This window comes from Prionailurus viverrinus, chromosome F1 (genome assembly GCF_022837055.1).
Source record: "Prionailurus viverrinus isolate Anna chromosome F1, UM_Priviv_1.0, whole genome shotgun sequence".
Lineage (NCBI taxonomy): Eukaryota > Metazoa > Chordata > Mammalia > Carnivora > Felidae > Prionailurus > Prionailurus viverrinus.
In genome coordinates this window covers 18,595,864-18,616,543 of record NC_062577.1, presented here as the reverse complement: position 1 = coordinate 18,616,543, position 20,680 = coordinate 18,595,864, and the positions used below count along the sequence as shown (strand labels likewise).

General features: G+C 44.3%; 1 protein-coding gene and 1 long non-coding RNA gene across 3 annotated transcripts; one reads left to right on the top strand and one right to left on the bottom strand.

Annotated features, from left to right (window-relative positions):
• The first annotated feature begins 17 nt into the window (after positions 1–17).
• On the top strand, positions 18–20,183 carry NPHS2 (NPHS2 stomatin family member, podocin). The gene is made up of 8 exons (XM_047841194.1): positions 18–345; positions 3,838–3,941; positions 8,719–8,791; positions 10,886–10,968; positions 14,006–14,209; positions 16,569–16,624; positions 18,111–18,189; positions 19,292–20,183. The coding sequence occupies exons 1-8, from the start codon at positions 87–89 to the stop codon at positions 19,568–19,570; spliced, it is 1,137 nt and encodes a 378-aa protein (XP_047697150.1). The 5' UTR covers positions 18–86; the 3' UTR covers positions 19,571–20,183.
• LOC125155683 (uncharacterized) lies at positions 14,676–19,269 on the bottom strand. 2 transcript variants are annotated; one of them, XR_007148305.1, is made up of 5 exons: positions 19,185–19,269; positions 17,020–17,065; positions 16,529–16,594; positions 15,896–16,024; positions 14,676–14,770 (listed from the first exon to the last, which is right to left on the bottom strand). It is a non-coding gene; the product is annotated as an uncharacterized LOC125155683 (long non-coding RNA). The 2 variants fall into 2 exon arrangements; XR_007148306.1 differs by lacking the exon at positions 17,020–17,065 and having other exon boundaries at positions 19,185–19,263.
• Positions 20,184–20,680: the final 497 nt, after the last annotated feature.

The window sequence follows — 20,680 nt, the reverse complement described above, 5'->3', positions numbered from 1 at the left end:
CCCGGGCCCGCCCACGGTCAAGATGGTCCCTGGTCCCGCCCGCGGGCCACTCTGCAGGGACCGCGATCCCGGGCCCGCTTCCGACGATGGAGAGGAGGGCTCGGAGCTCCTCCAGAGAGGCCCGCGGGAGAGGCGCCGGATCCCCCCACAGGGAGGACAGGAGGGCGAAGACCCAGAGGGGCGGCGGTGTCCGTGGGCGCCGGGACGCCGGGCGGGAGCAGGCGGGGAGCCGGGGGGAGCCCCCAGCGCCCGCAGCCACCGTGGTGGACGTGGATGAGGTCCGCGGCTCCGGTGAGGAGGGCACCGAGGTGGCGGCGCTGCTGGAGAGCGAGCGGCCCGAGGAAGGTACGGGAGGACGGGGGATATGGGCAGGGAGGTGGGGGGTGTCTCTCCAGGTGGTACCACGGGATGTCACATCAAGTGGAACGAGTCATGGCACCGAGAGCCACCGACGCCAGAGCAACCTCCTGCTCCTGCTCAGATTCCCAGGGAATGAAAGGCCTAAATTGGTTAGGACCCACCAACCCTCCACCAAGTGGTGGGGACCAAAATACAAAAGAAATACAAATAACATCAACTGAATAACGTTGGTCTTAGAGGCCAGCCATGGATGGGAAGCGGAGGGGAGTGTGGTCCAGGTTGGGGACCAGTGAATATGGCAAAGGAATGTGCAGCTGGTTTTCGTGGCTAATGAGTATAGGGGCACCTAATTTAAGTGAAGACATTCTTGAGTTGGTGGTTCTACGCCACTATGTAGCTTATTATTCTCTCCTCATCCCCAGTCTTACCTAAAAGTATTTTAAACTTTGGGATGATCATTTGACGGCAGAGCCAAGAAGAGTCAGACCTGGATTCCAACTCAGCTAACTAGCCATGTGATCAGAGGCAGGGCCTTAACCACCTAAGCACCAGGGATAACAACAATAGGTACCTTGGAGGAAAGAGGTGAGGGTACAAGGAGATATGCCATCCAAAGCACTTTGCACAAAGCTTGGAGCAGAGAATATACCAAATTTGCACAGATTCCTTGCAAGAGAGAGGAAAGTTAGACTGAAGGAGGGAATCATAGGAAAATAGATATTTTTGGCTTCTGGGGGTGAAGCCACTCTTAGGAACAAATATATCTGCTTCCAGCCCTTTTCGTAATGAATGGAAGAGAAAAAAATCATTACACCTTCAGTGTAGAATGACAGGGGTCTAGAGGATAGTAAATAAGGAATAGTGTGTTGTATTGCTTCCTGCTGGCAATGAAATTTTAACATAATTTCCTGGTTACCAGCAAAACAGTGTATGCTGGAACATTGAAAGCTATGATTTATGAAAGATTCCTGCAGCTGGGATGCAGTTTATACAGACCGTGTTAATGCTGTTTTGCCCAACTGAGCCCTTTCATCACTCAGAAACTTCTGGTCATTAAAGGTTTGTTGGGTCAATGCCACAGTATGGATGAGGTTAGAGGTAAGTATTATGCCTCAGACCACATTGGCAGGATAGGCAAGGGAGAAAGCCCCCGCCCCCTGCCCTGTATGGAGTTTTAACTCTGTGCCAGGCACACACTGGGTATTTTACTGAGTATTATCATTCCCATATCACTGATGAGGAAGCATGGTGAGAAATTAAGTAACTTGCCAAAAACCTACAGCTGGGAAGTGGAGGAGCCAGAATTCCAGAGTAAGGTGGTCTCACTGAAAAGCCCATCCTCGCATGGTACCGCGCTTTGTGGTCCTGCTTTGTGGTCATGGTCCCAGCACTGCCACCAACCGGCTATGTGGCCTCAGGCAAGTAACGTCGCCTTCGTGGGCTTCACTCAGTTTCTCCAGCTATTAAATGACTGGAGCCCAAGACTCCAAGCAATAGATGAGAAATCTCACTGAAGGTGAGTCGGCCTTGCTGAGCCCTTGTCTGAACTTTCTGTGGCTTCCAGGGGACAGGGAGCAAGAGAAACAACATCCCCTTCTCACCTAGAACCACACTCCCACGGCCAGGCTGCTTCGGACGTGAGTAGAGCTTCACCTTACCGAAATGTTGGAGATTCTTCGATTATGTCATATCTAAGGCTCCTTCTGCCTTAACATTTAATATTTCACCATTCACTTAAACCAAATTGAGTATACAAGGAACTCATTTCAAGAGAATAATATTTTGTGAGTAAAGCTATAAGCTAGATTTGGAATATAACTGTTAGTTTTCTGTTCACATCCCTAACTACTGCAGGAAGGCATTTTGAGGCCTTCCTTCCCTTCTAAGATGTTATTTTGTCTGTATGTACTTTTATTTATTTTTACTTGCACGGTTACCACTGGCAAATGAAATATATTTATAAACTAATTAAACATGGCAATAACACCCTTACTGCCCCTAAGAAAGAATGCTGTAAAAACTAATATGATGTTGCTAGAGTAGCATTTCCCAAAATAGATTGTAAAGGAAATAAATTTTATAGAACATGAATTTCCTTGGAGAAAACTTGCCTGGCCAAATGTTTGGGAAATCCTAGGTTAAACAAAGCTAAGAATGCTTCTTTACTGCAGGGACACTCGTAGCTTCAGTATGCAGGTGAACACTGGGATACAGTACACAGTATTTCCTAAACTTGTTTAGCCAGGGAACTCTTGGTTTGTGGGGCACCCTGTGGGATTAGAGTTCCATGGGACAGACCTGGGGAACTATGTACTAGAGCATTTAGTGCTGATGCTAGTTTCGTGCTAGCATAGCTTTGCATCTGTTTTCTTCAAGTGATCAATTTGGTGATGACCTTTCCAACTATTTCACAGGCATGGAAATCAAACATTCAAACCTACCGATTAATTTTCCTCTTTTTTCCATCCCTCAAAAATAGACTTTTCACCATTCCTAATGATTAGTCACCTTCTAGTCCTCTACGAGGTTTTTAAACTCACAAATCATATCCCTTCGGCCAGTGTCACAGTACCTTGGAGATTAAAATTCTTGAGATTTCCCTAAGTATTACATTTAACTAATTTTCACTATCCACTTCTTCAGTCTTATGATTCAACAAATATTTATGGAGCACCTATGTTGCGTCAGACACTATTGTAGGCCCTGAGGATACAATGTAACCAAGACAAGGCCCCAAGAAGCTTGTGTTCTTGAGATTAACTTTCCCTCATACATTTTCCTTTATCACCCAAGCAACCCGGATGTTCTGCAGTCCAGTTCATCGTTACTTTGGTAACGACTGTCTGGAGATCCACACCCTGACCCAAAGAAGGGACTCCAGTGGAGGAATGGGGACATTTGGGGCAGGAGTGGAGGGGGAAGTAAGCTCAGGGAAGATGAGCCTCTGCACCGGACCAGAGGTCCAGTCTCCTCGGATTCAACACGTGGTACATGAGAAGCACACTTCAGTACTTTTTGTGCATCTATGCCATCTCATACTTACATCGATACTATGGAAAATGTCTCATGAGAGTGTTGGTATGAGATTTTAAGAGATAGTGTTATGTCTATATAACAGATATAGCATAGTTAGCCTCCCCATTGCATAGATGAGAAATCAGGTTCAGAAAGATCACGTGCCTTGCTTAAGGTCATTTGACAGAAAATGGTGGAGCCAGAACTCGAACTCAGACCTTCCGCCCAGATTCTGTACTTATTTGAGGCATTCCCCCCCTTTCCAGGAATCTTCTCCACCTTCCACAGGCCCACATAGCCCTTCACAGACATGCCCTATCATGGGAACTGACCACTGACATCCACCTCACTCTAAATTTCCAACAAAGTCTGCCCTGCCCCTAATACCAAGGACTGACCAACAAGTGCTAGTCAGTGAGTATGGTAAAGTTCTAATATAATTATTCCCTGACTTTTTTTTAGGTACCAAGTCTTCAGGTTTAGGGGCCTGTGAATGGCTTCTTGTCCTCACATCCCTGCTCTTCGTCATTGTGACCTTCCCTTTTTCTATCTGGTTCTGCATAAAGGTGAGATTCCATGAGGACCCAATACGTAATCTCCCGGTGCCTCTCACTGACCACACGTCCACGTTTCTGCGGTTTGGTATGTGCCATCTGCTCTGCATAGGATGGCCTTCCGCCCACTTGTCTGCCAGGAGAGCTCTTACTCCTTTCAGACCTTGCTCAAATGTAACTGCGAAGCCTTCCCAGACTCCCCAAGACTGTCATTTCCTTCCCGGTGCTCTCGTGTCTCTCTGCTTTCACATCCATTCTAGCACTTAGTACATGTATAATCTTTGTTGGCACCCAGTCTCTCCCGTTAGACTGAGAGCCCTCAGGTCAGGGGCTCTGTCTAGGTCATCTGCACTCTGCGACACAAAGATCAACCCAGAATAGATCATGATGTCCACTTCTGGCACTTCCAGAAACTTCTCAGGCAGCTTCTGTACTATGAACGATGATTCTCTTTGGCCCACATGCCTGTCCTCGAAGTAAATGAAGACCAAAGACCATGTCTATTCAGGAAGCACGTGCCAAGACAGGAACATAAGTGCAAGGGGTTTATTGGGAGGCATTTTCTATGAAAGACTAAGGGGAGAGAGAATAAGAGTAGGCAAAGAAAGCCTTCAGATAATGATGTGGTTCTGATACCTGTGCTGTAAGAAGTGAAGGAAGGATTGGACAGAAAGAGCCTCAGACTGTGGCACGGCCCCAAGGTAGTGTTGGCCTGAAAGGGAACTCCAGAGCTAAGTTTGCTTCATGATGGGCAGAAACAGCCAGGCCCTAAGACCCCTGCCATTGTTACCAGTGTCTGGAGCTGCTGGGGAAGAGCATGTCCTTGGCTGGAATGCTACAGGTGCTGCTGGGGCCATTGCTGATTATACTTCTCACGTTAAGACCTTCTCTTCTGCCTCCTCTCTCTCCTCCTCCTCTCTCTTCAGGAAAGGGTGTTGAATATTGTCCCACACTTTTTCTGCACCCATTGAGATGATCACGTGGTATTTGCCCTTTATTCCATTGATACGGTGTATTACATTCACTGAATTTTGAATGTTATATCAACTGCGTATTCCTAACATAAATCCCACTTGGTTGTTGTGTAAAATCCTTTTCACTGGTTTCTGGATTTAGGCTGCTGGCAGTTTGTTGAGGATTTCACATCTATGTTCATAGGAGATACTGGTCTGCAGTTTTATTTTCCTGTGATGTCTCACTCTTGTTTTGGGACCAGGGCAACACTGGCCTCAGAGAATGAGTTGGACATATTTTCTTCCTCTTCTGTTTTTGGGGAGAATCTGTGAAGAACTGGTATTACTTCCTTGTCAAATGGATGACACAATTTACCAGTGAAGCCTCTGGTCCTGGACTTTTCTCTATGAGAAATTTTAAAACTACTAATTCAGTCGTTTACTTCTAGGTCTTTTCAGGTTTCTTTTTTCTCAAGTCAGTTTTGGTCACTGTGTCTATATAGGAATTTGTCCATTTCACCTCAATTATCTAATTTGGGGCATATAGTTGTTCATAGTATTTTCTTTTATAATCTTTTTTTTTCCCTCTAAGGACCGAAATGATGTTCTTGTCATTCCTTTTCATTCCTGATTTTGGAAATTTGAGTCTTCTTTTTTTTCTTGGTCAGGTTAGCTAAATATTTGACAATTTTGTTGATCTTTTCAAAGAACCAACTTTTGGCTTAGTTGATTTTCTCTATTGGTTTTCTAATTTCAATTGCATTTACTTCCACTCTAATCTTCATCATTTTCTTCTTTGTGCTTTTTTTAGGTTTAGTTTGCTCTTCTATTTCCAGTGTCTTAAGGTAGACAATTAGGGTTTTATTTTGAGATATTTCTTCTTTTTTATTATAGGCATCTACAGCTATAAATTTTCCTCTCAGCACTGCTTTAGCTGCATCTCATATGTTTTGGTATCTTGTGTTATTGTTTTCACTCAGTCAAAATATTTTCTAATTTCTCTTTTGAGTTCTTCTTTGATCCATTGGTTATTTTAGAGTGTGTTGTTCAGCTTCTATATATTTGCAAATTCCCCAAATTTCCTTGTTAATGATTTCTAACTTCATTCCTTTGTAGTCAGATAATATACTTTGTGTGTAATTTCAGTAGTTTTAAATTTATCGAGGTTTATTTTATGGCTAGCATTTAGTCTATCCTCGAGAGATTTCCTGCATTCTTGAGAAGGAAGCATACTTTGCTGTTGTTGGGTGGAGTTGTGTGTCAGCATCTGTTAGGTCTAATTTGTGTATCGTGTTGTTCAAGTCTCGTTTCCTTTTTTATCTTCTGTCTAGTTGTTCTGTCCGTGATTGAAAGTGTAATATTAAAGGGGTGCCTCGGGCGCCTGGGTGGCTCAGTCGGTTGAGCGGCCGACTTTGGCTCAGGTCATGATCTCACGGTCCGTGAGTTCGAGCCCCACATCGGGCTCTGTGCTGACAGCCTGGAGCCTGTTTCGGATTCTGTGTCTCCCTCTCTCTGACCCTCCCCCGTTCATGCTCTGTCTCTCTCTGTCTCAAAAATAAATAAACGTTAAAAAAAAAATTTTAAAGGGGTGCCTCGGTGGCTCATTTGGTTAAGTGTCCGACTTCGGTTACAGTCATGATCTCACGGTTCATGAGTTCGAGCCCCATACTTCTCTCACTCTCCCTCTCTTTCTGTGCCCCTCCTCTACTTGCTCACACTCTTTCTGTCTCTCTCTCTCAAAATAAATTAATAAACTTAAAAAAAAGGGAAGTGGAATATTAAAATCTCCAACTATTAGGGTTGCTTGAATTGTCTATTTCTGTTTTCATTCTCTTGGTGTTTGCTTCTTATGTTTTAGATCTCTGTTTTTAGGTGCATACATGTTTATCATTGTTATACTTTCCTAATGCATCGACCCTTTTATTGTTATGTAGCGTCCCTCTTTATCACCTATAACATTTTTGTGTGTTTGCTTTAAATTCCATTCTGTCTGGTATCAGTATAGCTGCTTCTGCTTTCTTTTGGTTGCTGTTTGTGTGGTATGTCTTTCCTATCCTTTTGCTTTCCATCTATGTGTAACGTTTAATCCAAAATGTGTCTTCTATAGACAGCAGATAGTGGGTAGTGGGTTCTTTTGAAGGGGGATCTGAGCACCTGTATGGCTGCCCTAGAGTCCAACACTAACTCAGCCACGCATTGTGGTGAAGGCTCTCAGGTCCGGCCACTTAAGATGGTAAACCCTAAAAGCCAATTAGGAAGAGCATATTGAAGCAGAATGAGGTATTACATTTGAGCAAGGTCTTGAAGGAGTGAGACTCCTCTTCGTCTCTAGGAAGAATTTGTTTCTTCCAATAAAAGCAGAAGAGAAACAAGTAATGCTAGAGAGCCAAGAAATTGTGGGTACCTGGGGCCTGCTCTGGAAACCAAATCTAGACATTCATTCTCATTCGTTGTTTCACCAGGCAAGGCAGCATTCAGGCACAGGAGCTATAAGACTCAGCAGGATCAACAAGACATGGTTCTTGACCCCAAGGAACTTATAGTGGAAGAGTGGAGCCTGTTACCCTAAGAAGCACACTTCAAAATGTGTTACTTTTGGTCTCTTTGTTACATTTTAATAATTGACTGTTTTATTTTGAGAGACACAGAGACAGTGCAAATGGGGCAGGAACAGAGAGAGAGTGAGAGAGAATCCCACGGAGGCTCTGCGCTGCCAGCACAGAACCTGACGTGGGGCTTGAACTCATGAACTCTGAGATCATGACCTGAGCTGAAACCAAGAGTTGAATGAGCCACCAGTGCCCCTCAGTGGAGCTTTCTAAAGCGGAAAGAGAATGAAGAAGGAAAATAGATATATGGCTCAGTCACAAATAATCATTTGTTCATTCAACAGTTCACAGGTGGGGGCATATATACAAAACAACAGACCATGTAAGCTAATGATAAGCAAGCATTAGAACCCAAATCTTGATACTGGGCCAGAAAATGAAGTTTATTTTTGAAGTAGTGTTCATTAACTTTCCTGTCGCTTTTCTAATACACAGACATTCTACACAGAGAATCTCCCCTTTTGCCATTTACAAAATAACTACACATTTCCAGGGTGCACTTAATTTTTCTAGATACATCACCAATGAGAATAGACAAATTAAAAGCCAATTGAATGATTTTGAAGCAACCTCAGAAAAATTGCAGTTTGAAACAAAATATCACAAGTGGTATTAAAATATACCCTCTCGGGGCGCCTGGGTGGCGCAGTCGGTTAAGCGTCCGACTTCAGCCAGGTCACGATCTCGCGGTCCGTGAGTTCGAGCCCCGCGTCGGGCTCTGGGCTGATGGCTCAGAGCCTGGAGCCTGTTTCCGATTCTGTGTCTCCCTCTCTCTCTGCCCCTCCCCCGTTCATGCTCTGTCTCTCTCTGTCCCAAAAATAAATAAACATTGAAAAAAAAATTAAAAAAAAAAAATATACCCTCTCTATTAAATAGCTAATGCGTGATACATATAAAAGCTAATAATGCAGAAGTCCCAGGAAAATACAAGATAAAACATGCCGTGATTTTCTTGACTTAGATATGTTGGACATAGTAGAAGTATTTTTTTAAATAATCATGACTCTTTAAACAAAATTCTGTTCATAGGTTCAAAAAAAATAACATGTTTCTGAAATTCTCCACTTGCTAAGTGTAGATTTTGGAAATGTAAATATTAATAGAAATTTCTTCTTGGTTCTCAGAACTAAAGTTTTCTGATATTTAGGATCACTCTCTTGCCAAGGCCTTTTGAAGACTTTATTTTTCTTTCTTGGAATGTTTCAAAAGTATAATCTTTCCCTTTAGGTTGTACAGGAGTATGAGAGAGTAATAATATTCCGACTGGGACATCTACTTCCTGGAAGAGCCAAAGGCCCTGGTACGAAACACATTTTTATCCCCCATAGACTTGCCAGTTTCTTCAATCCATGCATATTTGTCATTTGGACCTCAGATAATATGAAATAACTTGATCCGTGGTATTTGCATTTTCTAATCTTTTTAAAGTTTTTAAGTTTATTTATTTTGGGAGAGAGAGAAAGAGCAGGTGAGGGGCAGTGAGGAAGAAAGAGAGAATCCAAGCAGGCTCTGTGCCATCAGCACAGAGCCCAATGTGGGGCTCAAACTCAAGAGCCGTGAGATCATGACCTGAACCAAAACTAGGAGCTGGATGCTTAGCCGACTGAGCCACCCAGGCACCCCTCTGTTATTTGTAGCACAGGTTATGAAAGATTAGTCAGAGAGCATTACCACCAAGTCACAGTGACCAAGAGAGAGGATGGGTGCAGAAAGTCAAATGCCAGGGCCAGGCTGGCTGGAGTAGCAAGTAGGCTTAGGGCCCATGGCTGGGCACTGGTTTGAGCAGAACGTGTATTTGGTTAGAGTGCTGTCCATTCTCAGAGCAAAGCTGAGCTAGTTCAGAATCTAGGGGTCAGACCAAACCATGGGAGATAGGCAAAGTCTAGCATCCAAGTGGAAAATTGGCCTTTGGTTCATGGAACTTAGAAAACATAGACTGAGCACCTCCTGTGTTTTACATACTATATAACTACCAGGGAGATGGGGGCACCTGGGTGGCTCAGTTGGTTAAGCGGCAGACTTTGGCTCAGGTCATGATCTCACTGTTCCGTGAGTTTGAGCCTGCATCAGGCTCTGTGCTGACAGCTCAGAGCCTGGATCCTGTTTCAGATTCTGTGTCTCCCTCTCTCTCTGCCCCTCCCCGACTCATTCATTTCCTCTCTCTCTCTCTCTCTCTCTCTCTCTCTCTCTCTCTCAAAAATAAATAAACATTAAAAAAAAAAAAAAAAACTACCAGGGAGATGAAGGTGGATAAATGAGACATGGTTTCTGATCTCTAGGACCTTACAGTTTAGTAGAGTTGCTCTCTAGAGGTCCAAGCTGATTATGGTGCACAGATAGAAGCATGGTTAGCCTATAAAGTCTAGTCGTTGGGGTTTAGAGATCCAAGCCAGCCAGGAAGTCATAGGAAGGAACAAAGTCCCACTGTGCATATATTGGAAAGGGTCCAAGTGCTAAGCCAGGAAAACAGAAACAGCAGAGAAGAGAGACTAGACTAGAGGACACAAATCAGAGTTTGACGATTCAGGACAAGCAGATGGGTCCACATAAAAGTAGAACCAGACCCTGTAGTCTAGGACAGCGACCATCTTGTTCTGGTTCTAATTGTCGGCCTCCTTCTTTATTGGGGCTAGAAAGGGCCAGTAGCTGGGCTGCTCCTCAGAGAGGTCCTGGGCTCTGTGAGGTGCTCCTGGCTCCAGTAAGGCTTTGGCGATTGCTGGAGCCCACATTGCCCACTGGCTCTAGAAAATCTCGATAAATCAATCTAAAACTATTTATTGCCCATTAACCCTGTACATTACATTAAGTACATAAGGAATAATGAACCAACTCAATGGCTGGTATCATGATATTGCTATTGTGCTACCTTGGGGGCTCACATTTTAAGAAGTACCACAGGGAGGTTGCTGGCTCTAAAGTTTGTCATCTTGGGACGTGCACGCATTCAAAAATAATTTTACAGAGCACCTAAAAGGCACTACATCAGGCAGTAAAGCTAGCAATAGTGCATAAGACACTCTTGCTAGGGAGTTCAAATCTAGTGAAGAGGACAGACATGTTACTCAAGATCTGGAGGGGTCAGCACCATGACCGAGGTAACCATATGGCCCATTTTGCTGGGGCTAATCCCTGTTAATGCCAGTTTCCTGGAGTACATTGTAACAGTGCTCTCCTTTCATCCTCAGAAGTGTGCTAGATTGAACAAAAAAATTTATATGGTAACCTTAGCAACCACAAACACATTATATGGGTGGAGGTGGGATTGCCCGATGATCTGTGTGTATTTGGAGGCTAAGAAAAACAATGCAATATGCGACCTGACACCAAAGAGGTGAACCCCAAGCAGTCTCCCTACTAATTATTCACCTGTTAATTTCCCTGCCCCCTCTTATAGGCCTTTTCTTCTTTCTGCCCTGCCTGGATACCTACCACAAGGTCGACCTTCGTCTCCAAACCTTGGAGATACCCTTTCATGAGGTAAGCCAAATGATGGATTTTGCTTTCTCTCTACATTTCATATGGCTGAGCTACCAGGTCTGACCCAAGGCAAAATAATATTTAAGCTCAAAAGTAGAAAAGGAAAGATATGGACTATATCAAATTAAGAACTTCTGTGTTTCAAAGGACATGATCAAAAGATGAACAGGTAATCTATGGAATGGAAGAAAATATTTGCAAATAATATACCTGATAATATTCAAAATATATAAAGAAATCTTATAACTCAACAAGAAAGCAAACAACTCAATTAAAAATGGGCAAAGGACTTTGTGATGGTTAATTTTACGTGTCGGCTTAGCTAAGCTATGGCACCCAAACTTGGTCAAACATATCTGAGTATTGTTGTGAAGGTATTTTTTAGATAAGGCTAATATTTAAATCAGTAGATTTTGAGTAGATTACCTTCCATAATGTAGGTGGGCCTCATCCAATGAGTTGAAGGCCATAAGACTAACCTCCCATTGGGAGGAGGGAATTCTGCCAGCAGACTGCTCTCAGCCTTGAGCTGCAACGTCGCTCTTCCTTGGGTCTTCAGCCTGTTGGCCTGCCCTGAAGATTTTGGACTAATCAGCCTCTACAATTGTGTAAGCCAATTACTGTTTTTCCCTCTCTCTCTCTCTCTTTCTCTCTCTCTCTCTCTCTCTCTGTCTCTCTCTCTCTCTCTCTCTCTCACACACACACACACACACACACACACCCTAATGATTTAATGATTCTATTTCTCTGGAGAGCCCTAACTAATACAGACTTGAACAGATATTTCTCCAAAGAAGATACACAAATGGCCAACAAACACATGAACAGATGCTCAGCAGACTAATCATTAGAGAAAGGCAAATCAAAACCACAATGAGATACCACCTCACACCTGTTGGAATGACTACTATAAAAACAAACAACAGCAGCAGCAACAAAATAACAAGGGTTAGCAAAGGTGTAGAGAAATTGTGTTGTGCACTGTTTGTGGGAAAGTAAAATGGTGCAGCTGCTATAGAAAACAATTCCTCAAAAAATCAAAAATAGAATTAACCATTTGATCCAGCAATTCCACTTCTGGGTACATACCCCAAAGAATTGAAAGCGAGGTCTTGAAGACATATTTGCATCCCTATGTTCATGGCAGCATTATTCGCAATAGCCAAAGATGAAAATAACCCTAGTGTCCACTGATGACTGACTGGAAAACAAAATGTGGTACATATAATGGAATATTACACAGCCTTTAAAAGGAAGGAAATTCTGACATATACTACATCATGGATGAACCTTCAGAACATTGAGCTAAGTGAATTAAGCCATTACAAAAAGACAAATATTCTTAGGATTACGTTTATATGAGGTACCTAGAGGAGTCAGATTCATAGAGACAGAAGGTAGAATGGTGGTTGCAGAGGTTGGGGGAAAGGAGTGGGGAGTTGTTTAATGGATTTCACTTCTGCAAGATAAAAGAGAGTTCTGGAGACTGGTTGTACCACAATGTGACTTGTATAACATACTACTACTGAATTGTATGCTTAAAAATGGTTAAAAAAGAGGGGGCACCTGGGTGGCTCAGTCAGTTGGGCATTTGTTGATTTCAGCTCGGGTCATGACCCTGGGGTCATGGGATTGAGCCCTGCATTGGGTTCCATGTTGGGTATGGAGTTTGCTTGAGAATCTCTCCCTCACTCTCTCTCTGTCTCCCCTCTATCCCTCTCCCCAGCTCGCACTCTCTCTCCCTAAAAAAAAAAAAAAAAAAATTAAAATGGTAAATTGGATGTTACGTGTGTTTTGCCACAATTAAAAACTAAAAGTAAATATCCAGATTTTTGTATTAGTAATTTAGATTTGTAAACTTTTCCTAAATTGTCTCCCACTGTCCATTTGAAGGTCTTTCTCATTCCATCTTTTGTTAAATACAAATAATACATAAATTTTTAAGAGGCTTATTTTGGATAATTAAAGGTAAAAAGGGAAGAAATAAAACTTACCCCTAATCCTATATGTATCCTATATGTATATATAAATGGTATATACATATACATATTTATATTTATATCCTATGCATATCTAAATTCTTTTTTTTTTTTTAATGTTTATCCATTTATTTTGAGAGAGAAAGAAAAAAAAATCCCAAGCAGGCTCTGCACTGTCAGCACAGAGCCTGATGTGGGGCTGGATCCCATGAACCCAGTTATGACCCGAGCTGAAATCAAGAGTTGGACGCTTAACCAACTAACCCACTCAGGCGCCCCATCCTATATATATCTATAGATAGGTATTGTCATTTTGGAGTGTATCTTTTCAGATTTTTCCATGTGTGTTGTTATATTTACAGACAGGTATACATACCATACTGCTTCATAACATGCCTTTTTCAGTCAACACTGTTGTGATCACGTTTGCATATATTAGCTATGTTTCTACCCCTTTGTGTTCAATGGACACATAGCATATGGATACACAATTCCCAATTCCCTATGGTGACTATTTAGTTCTAATTTTTTATGATAATAAGCAACGCTGTGAATGACATCTTTGCAGCTAAATCCTTAAAATATGTCCTTGTGGTAAGCGTCTAAGACGGAAATGTTGAGCATGTGCAGCGTTTAGGACTCTTGGAGTGCGTCGCCAGTCTGCCCTATAGCGTTCGTACTCCCAGCAAGCAACTCATCAGAGTGCTCGTTTCCCAGAATGTGCTTCTCTTTCAGCATCAGGGTTCTTTCGGCCTCAGGTTAAAAAGGTCTGGTATACAATTAACTGGATGTTTTCGCCTAAGAAAAGTATTCCTGATATTTTTACAAAGCCATTTACAACAGGATTCCTTTAAATTGTGAGTTCTTTATTGTATTTAATAAAAACTCTGTAATCTTCAAAAACACATCTATTTTGAATAAAGCGTGGGCCAATGACTTTTTTTCTTGCTATAATCTTACTGAGAAGCTTTCCTTTGAACACATTTAGCTTCTCTATCCCCACCTGGGAAAGGAGCCCTAACATAAGGCCTGTTATCCAAACTCTTTTTTCTGCCCAGGTTGTGACCAAAGACATGTTTATAATGGAGATAGATGCCATCTGCTACTACCGAATGGAAAATGCCTCTCTTCTCCTGAGCAGTCTTGCTCACGTGTCCAAAGCTGTCCAGTTTCTTGTGCAAACCACCATGAAGCGTCTCCTAGCACATCGCTCCCTCACTGAGATTCTTCTAGAGAGGAAGAGCATTGCCCAAGATATAAAGGTACTTAGATAAATTTAACATCAAGTATGTTGAAATAGCTCTTTTATTCATTTCTTCATTAGCCACTTATTGAAGCATGTGCTATGGAAGCATGTGCCAGACCTTCACTGCTAAGCTGACCGCTAAGGAAGAGGCCGCCAAATTTGACCCTGGGTCAATCTGGTGATGACTAGTCAGTCACTGCCGTAAGTTCTGCTCTTAACCCTGCCCCAGTGGCTTTGGACTCACTGCGAAGTGCCCACATAGCACAAAGTGTGGGAGTGAGAGCTGGCAGGGATGGCGGGGCTGGACAGGACAGGGTGGTGGTTATACACAGATGGTCAGGAATGGTTCCTGGGAGCTTACGGCCTAGTTGGGAAAACAGCAAAGTTAAATAGTAAGTTCAAATAAGACTTTCAGATCAAAAGAGGTAAGATGTCACAGACCCTTAGTGGTTAATCTCCCAATCAGTCATCTGCATTTGCGTCTGATGGGGCCTGAGCGGTCACTAATCTTAGAAGGTGAAGTACCCAGGTGTCTGTGATTTGTCCAACTTGTTACTCATAAAACTGAGATTAGCATCTTGGTGGAGAAGGAGAAAATTGAGAAAACAAGAGAACCAAAAAAGAAAAAAGTTAGAATAAGAGGAACACAGGTAGTTGCTGCTCTGGAATTTCAAAACCACTCTAGCATGGGGGCGTCTGGAGGGCTCCATCAGTTAAGTGTCCACTCTTGATTTCGGCTCAGGTCATGGTCTCACAGTTCATGGTATCGAGTCCCCCCGTCGGGCTCTACGCTGACATCGCCTGCTTGGGATTCTCTCTCTCTGCCTCTCTCTGCCCCTCATCCGCGATCACTCACACTCTCTCTCTCAAAAATGAACATTTAAAAAAAATAAAATAAAACCACTCCAGTGTGTTCCCCCTCGTCCCCCTCAGCCTTTCTTCCTATTCATCCCTCCCCTCTAAAGGGTAAAGGAAAGGGTCCAGACTCTGGACACACAAGCTTGCCTTTGTTACACTGAATTTTTATGTATTCACACATTTGTCTTCCTGGATTATGGACTCCATAAGGGCAGGGGTCATATTTTATTCGTCTCTCTGTTCTCAGCACCTGTCACCGGGCTTGTCCCACAGCAGTCAGATAGTGTGCTTTGGATGAGTGAATGAGTGACCCCACTGTTACTCCCCCTACTCCGCCTGGGCAGCTAACCCCGTGCACTCGGTGCCTGGCCCGCGTGCAACACTTCATACTTGCACGCCTCCTCTTGGGCTGCTTCCCTTCTCCCTGCAGGCAAAACCCTCTTTGTCCTTTAAGACGCCACCTCCTCTTTTCAACATCCCTTCCTGTCATCACCCCAACCCTAACCCCCAGATTAGCCAGCCTCCTCAGGGCCCTCCATGCACGAAGCTAGCTGACTGTGTAGCCACTGAGAAATCATCAGAAATCATTTAAAAGGAAAAGTGTGGGTCCACATGCGGAGCTCTATCCCCTCCCCTCCTTCCCAGAGCCCAGTTGCCTTTCTCCTGCCTTGTGGGTCTGGGAAGTGGGGGGAATCGGTGCCACTGGCGGGAAGGAGGCACCTGTATTTAAATGCCAGCCATTTGGGAGACACTAGACTCTGGTTTCTCTAACAGATGCATCTTAAAACAGATTTAACAACTACACCATCTGTATCGGTTTCCCGCGGCTTCTGTAACAAATTACCACAAACTCGGGGACTTCAAATGATGCCGGTCTAGTCTGTTACACTTCCGAAGGCCAGAAGTGCCAGATCAGCTTCACTGGGGCCAAAGTCAAGGTGTCAGTCAGCAGGGCCACTTCCTTCTGGAGGTTCTGAGGGGAGAATTCGTTTCCTTGCATTCTCCAGCTTCTCTCAACCCCCTCTCCCCCACCTTCCCCGGCTTGCGGCCCCTTCCTCCACGTTCACAACCCATCACTCCAGTCTCTGCCCCCAGAATCACATCATCTTCTCCTCTCCTGTAGTCACACCTCCCTCTGCTTTCCTCTTAACAGGACACTTGTGACTGCATTCGGGGCCCACTGGGAAGACCCAAGATACTCTCCCCATTTTCAGATCCTCTAACTTAATCCCATCTGCAAGGGCTCTTCCGGGGTAACATTCACAGGCTCTGAGGATTAGGACACGGTTGTCTTTGGAAGCCACTATTCAGCCTACCACACCATCTTTAATTCCACAAATGTTTGTTGAGTGGCACCGTGCAAAGTTAAGCAACTCTTTGCAAGGTACGGTAATGCTAACACAAAAGTCCTTTCAGAGGAAATGTACTTCCTCAGTACAGAACAAGGGCCATGAGGGCGTAGAGGTGCTCCCCTCACCTGGAGGTTCTCACTGACATCTCAACTCTTCCCTCCACAGGTGGCCTTGGATTCAGTGACCTGTATCTGGGGAATCAAAGTGGAGAGAACAGAAATGTGGGTAGGAAATCAACCAGGAAAGATAATATGATAAAAGGAAATGTGTTGGGTTTTTTTTTTAATAATTTCAAAAATTATTTTCAGTGAGTTGAGTATTATAGCCACATTAGCATAAATTTGGAAAAAGGAAAAAATTACCCAGTACTCATAGCCATAACAGAACCACTGTAACATTTAGGCAAATTCCTTTCATGGATTAAAAAAAATTTTTTTGAGATAAAATTCACATAACATAAAAATGGACCAATATAACCATTTTAAAGTACAATCAAGAGTTTTATTATTTTCACAGAGTGGTGTAACGATCACTACCATCTAATTCCAGAATATTTTCATCAGCCCAAAGAGAAAGCCCACACCCATTAGGCAGGAACCCCTCACTGCTCACTTACCCCCTTCAGCCTGACAGCACGGGTCTCCTCTCTGGATTTGGCGGTCCTGGACATTTCATGCAAAGGTAGTCATATATTATATGGCCCTTTGCGTTTGGCTTCTTTCACTTAACATATTGTTTTTAAGGTTCCTCCATGGTGAAGTGGGTATCAGCACTTCATTCCTTTTTATGGTCAGATAATCCTCCACATCTGGCTTATCTACTCATTTGGTCATGGACATTTGGGTTGTCTCCACTTTAGGACTATTATGAACAACACTGCAGTGACCGCTCAGGTGCAAGTTTTTGTGCAAACACGTTTTCAGATACAACCAGGAATAGAATTACTGGACCATACGGTCACTCTGTGTTTAACTTTGCCTGGAACTGCCAAATTGTTTTCTGTGTGATTTTCATAGTTTCAAATAGGGTAAAAATACAATTTTGTATCTTTTATGTAATACATTAAGTATTACTCTTGTCTGGTCAGTTCTACTCTTTTCAAAATCAATTCCTTTATAAACTTAGATGAGTTCCCTTATTCTAAATAGTATGGCCCTTCAAGGCTGTGTTTTTTCTTAAAGGTTATGTGCTTTTTATCTTTTATTTATTTGAGAGAGAGCATATGAGTGGAGGAGGGGCAGAGAGGGAGAGAATCCCAAGCAGGCTCCATGCTGTCAGCACAGAGCTCTACGTAGGGCTCAGTCTCACAAACCATGAGATCGTGACCTGGGCCGAAATCAAGAGTCGGACACTTAACCGACGGAGCCACCCAGGTGCCCCAAGACTGTTTTCAGTATTCAAATTTAATAGCTGGGATTTAGCCTAAACTGTAAGTGGGAAAGATCGTAACAACCCATCAACCGAAAAACGTGTTCTACTTGTCAAAAAAAAGCCACAGCTCTACGGTAACATCCACGACAACAGCAGTCTGCATTTGAGGCACTGACTTTTGAGATGCTCTCCCCCGCCACTGTCTACCTCAGAGTCTAGGGACAGGACACCCCGCTGAGCGGTCCGAATTTGCTGCGCGGGTGGCCAGCCTGTAGGAAGCCCCGGCTGCTGCAAGCAGTGCTGCTTACCCACGTGCCCACTGTCTCTCTCTTCCAGTAAGGATGTGAGGCTGCCGGCCGGGCTCCAACACTCACTGGCTATGGAAGCCGAAGCGCAGAGACAGGCCAGAGCGCGGGTGAGTCAGCGCTGCGCCCGCTCTCCAGGCCTGCTCCTGCAGAACATGTCCCCTTTGCTTCCTCACCTCCCATCTGTGCAGGAGCTGGGAGGACGCTGGCCTGTGCCCCCCACCCCACTCTATTAAAACCATCTCTCTTACGCCCTCTCTCTGAAGCTACTGGTAACAGTGACCACCTCCTCCTTCTGGAGTCTTGCCTTCCCTCTCCTTAAGGGCGTCTCTCCATCCTTCATCCTTCTCTTGTGCTGACGCCTTTCCCTAGGGAATGCCAGTCACCCGTCACCTCTATGTGAATGACACCAGACCTGTGTCCCTACCTCTGTGTGAGCTGTGCAGGGGTGACCATGATGAGGGCCCAATTCCCACAATGCCAGAGCCGAGGGAAGGCTGCGCGGCTCGCAGCCTCCACGCGGCCACGCCAGTGAGTGGCACGGATGTGGCTGCCGGCAGCTCCCGAGGACCGAGGTGGGGGTGGGGGGACGGGTGTCAGGAAAAGGAAAATGAGGACAGAAGGAGAGACAGACGTCTCTTAAAGAACAGAAAGCACGTGGAGAAAACCCTACCACAGAAGAGGTCAGTAACCCCGGAGTGTGGAGAGGAGGAGGAGGGAGGGAAGGAAGTGGTCCGCTGGGCAGAGTACCTTCCCGATCTCTGGGTCGCCCTCTTTGTCCACTCGACGGTGGCATTTGGATGGTGAGCTGAGTGCTTTTTCTTCTGAAATGCTTACTGTTCATTTTGCCCTAGTTAGGAGTCCCCCTTTCGGGCTTCCACGACCTTGCCTAGAATGCCGGCCAACTTTTTCTCAATATGGCAAAATCCTACTAATCTTTCAAGGCCCAGCAGACATAACAACTCCCTCAACACTTCACTCTGCTTGTCAGGGCCCTTGACAGATTCTGCCCTAAATTACACCAGTAGTATCACCTGTCTCCCCTGGACCAGATCCTTGAGAAACAGGGCAGTCTGCTCTGTGCCTGACAGTGCCCGTCACCTACTAGGTGCTCCATGCTCCATGTTTGCTGAGGAACCCTGAATAGTGAGGAAAGCCTTGGAGGAACGAGGAGGAAAAGTCACTTTGCTTCTCTGCACATCCGTTCTCTAGGTGATCGCTGCGGAAGGGGAGAAGGCCGCCTCCGAGTCCCTGAGAACAGCAGCTGAGATCCTAGCGGGCACTCCGGCTGCCGCTCAGCTGCGATACCTCCACACGCTCCAGTCCTTGTCCACAGACAAACCTGCCACAGTGGTTTTGCCTTTGCCGTTTGACTTGCTAAATTTCCTGTCTTCTCCCAGCAACAGAGCTCAAGGAAGCCTCCCCTTACCAAATCCTTCCAGACCTGTTGAGCCACCAAATCCTAAAAAGAAAGACTCTCCCATGTTATAGGAAGAGCCAAGGGTAATGTGACTGGAAGGGGCCTGACTTATAACAGCCACATCCCTGAGTCAGGCACTCTGTCCTCACCTCCTGCCCTTTCTTTGGTTGCCATATGGAATGCCCTTGGAATGCACACAGTCACAATTCAGGAATCTGCATGAGAAGACAATGAGATGATGTAATGACAGAGAAACCATATAACAGGTTTAGATGCATCATTTAATCAGAGTAATTATGGGAAAGAGCTTTAGCCAACATTCTACTTTGGAAAGAATTTTGCGTCTGTACAGGGCTAAATTTTGACTTCCGAAGATGTGGGTCAAATGTGCTCCGTAGCCCTTTCTACCTGCCCCTATTATTGTGTTCATCACACTTTACTGTAATCTTGAACTTAAGATTCAGGCTTCTCTCCAACCATACTATGAACTCCTCACAGGCACGTCTTGGTCATTTTCTCCCTGACCACACTCAACCTTGTATGTTCTACCCTATATTCACATCTAACCTTGATAATTGCACCATAGTGACACTTGAATGTTCCTGAGTAAAAGAAAAAAAAATAAGATACACTTGGTCTGGAGATAAAGTTTACACCTAATTAAAGAATTTAAAAGGATTTCTTTTTATGGAGTCCCCTTTTTAAAAAAAAAAAAGTTTATGGTCGGGGGTGGGGGGGAGTAGAGAGAGGGAGAGAGAGAATACCAAGTAGGCTCCGTGCTGTCAGTGCAGAGCCCATCATGGGGCTCAGTCTCATGAACCATGAGATCATGACCCGAACAGAAACCAAGAGTCAGATGCCTACCTGACTGAGCCACCGAGGCACCCCTGGAGACCTCTTTAAAATAGAGGAATAGGGGTGCCTGGATAGATCAGTTGGTTAAGCATCCAACTTCATCTCAGGTCATGATCTCACAGTTCATGAATTTGAGCCCCGCGTCAGGCCACATCTGGCTCTGTGCTGACAGCTCAGAGCCTGGAGCCTACTTTGGATTCTGTGTCTCCCTCTCTCTCTGCCCCTCCCCCATTCACTCTCTGTCTCTGTTTCTCTCTCTCAAAAATAAACAAACATTAAAAAAAATTTAATAAATAAAATAGAGAAATAAAAGGACAAAAGCATTT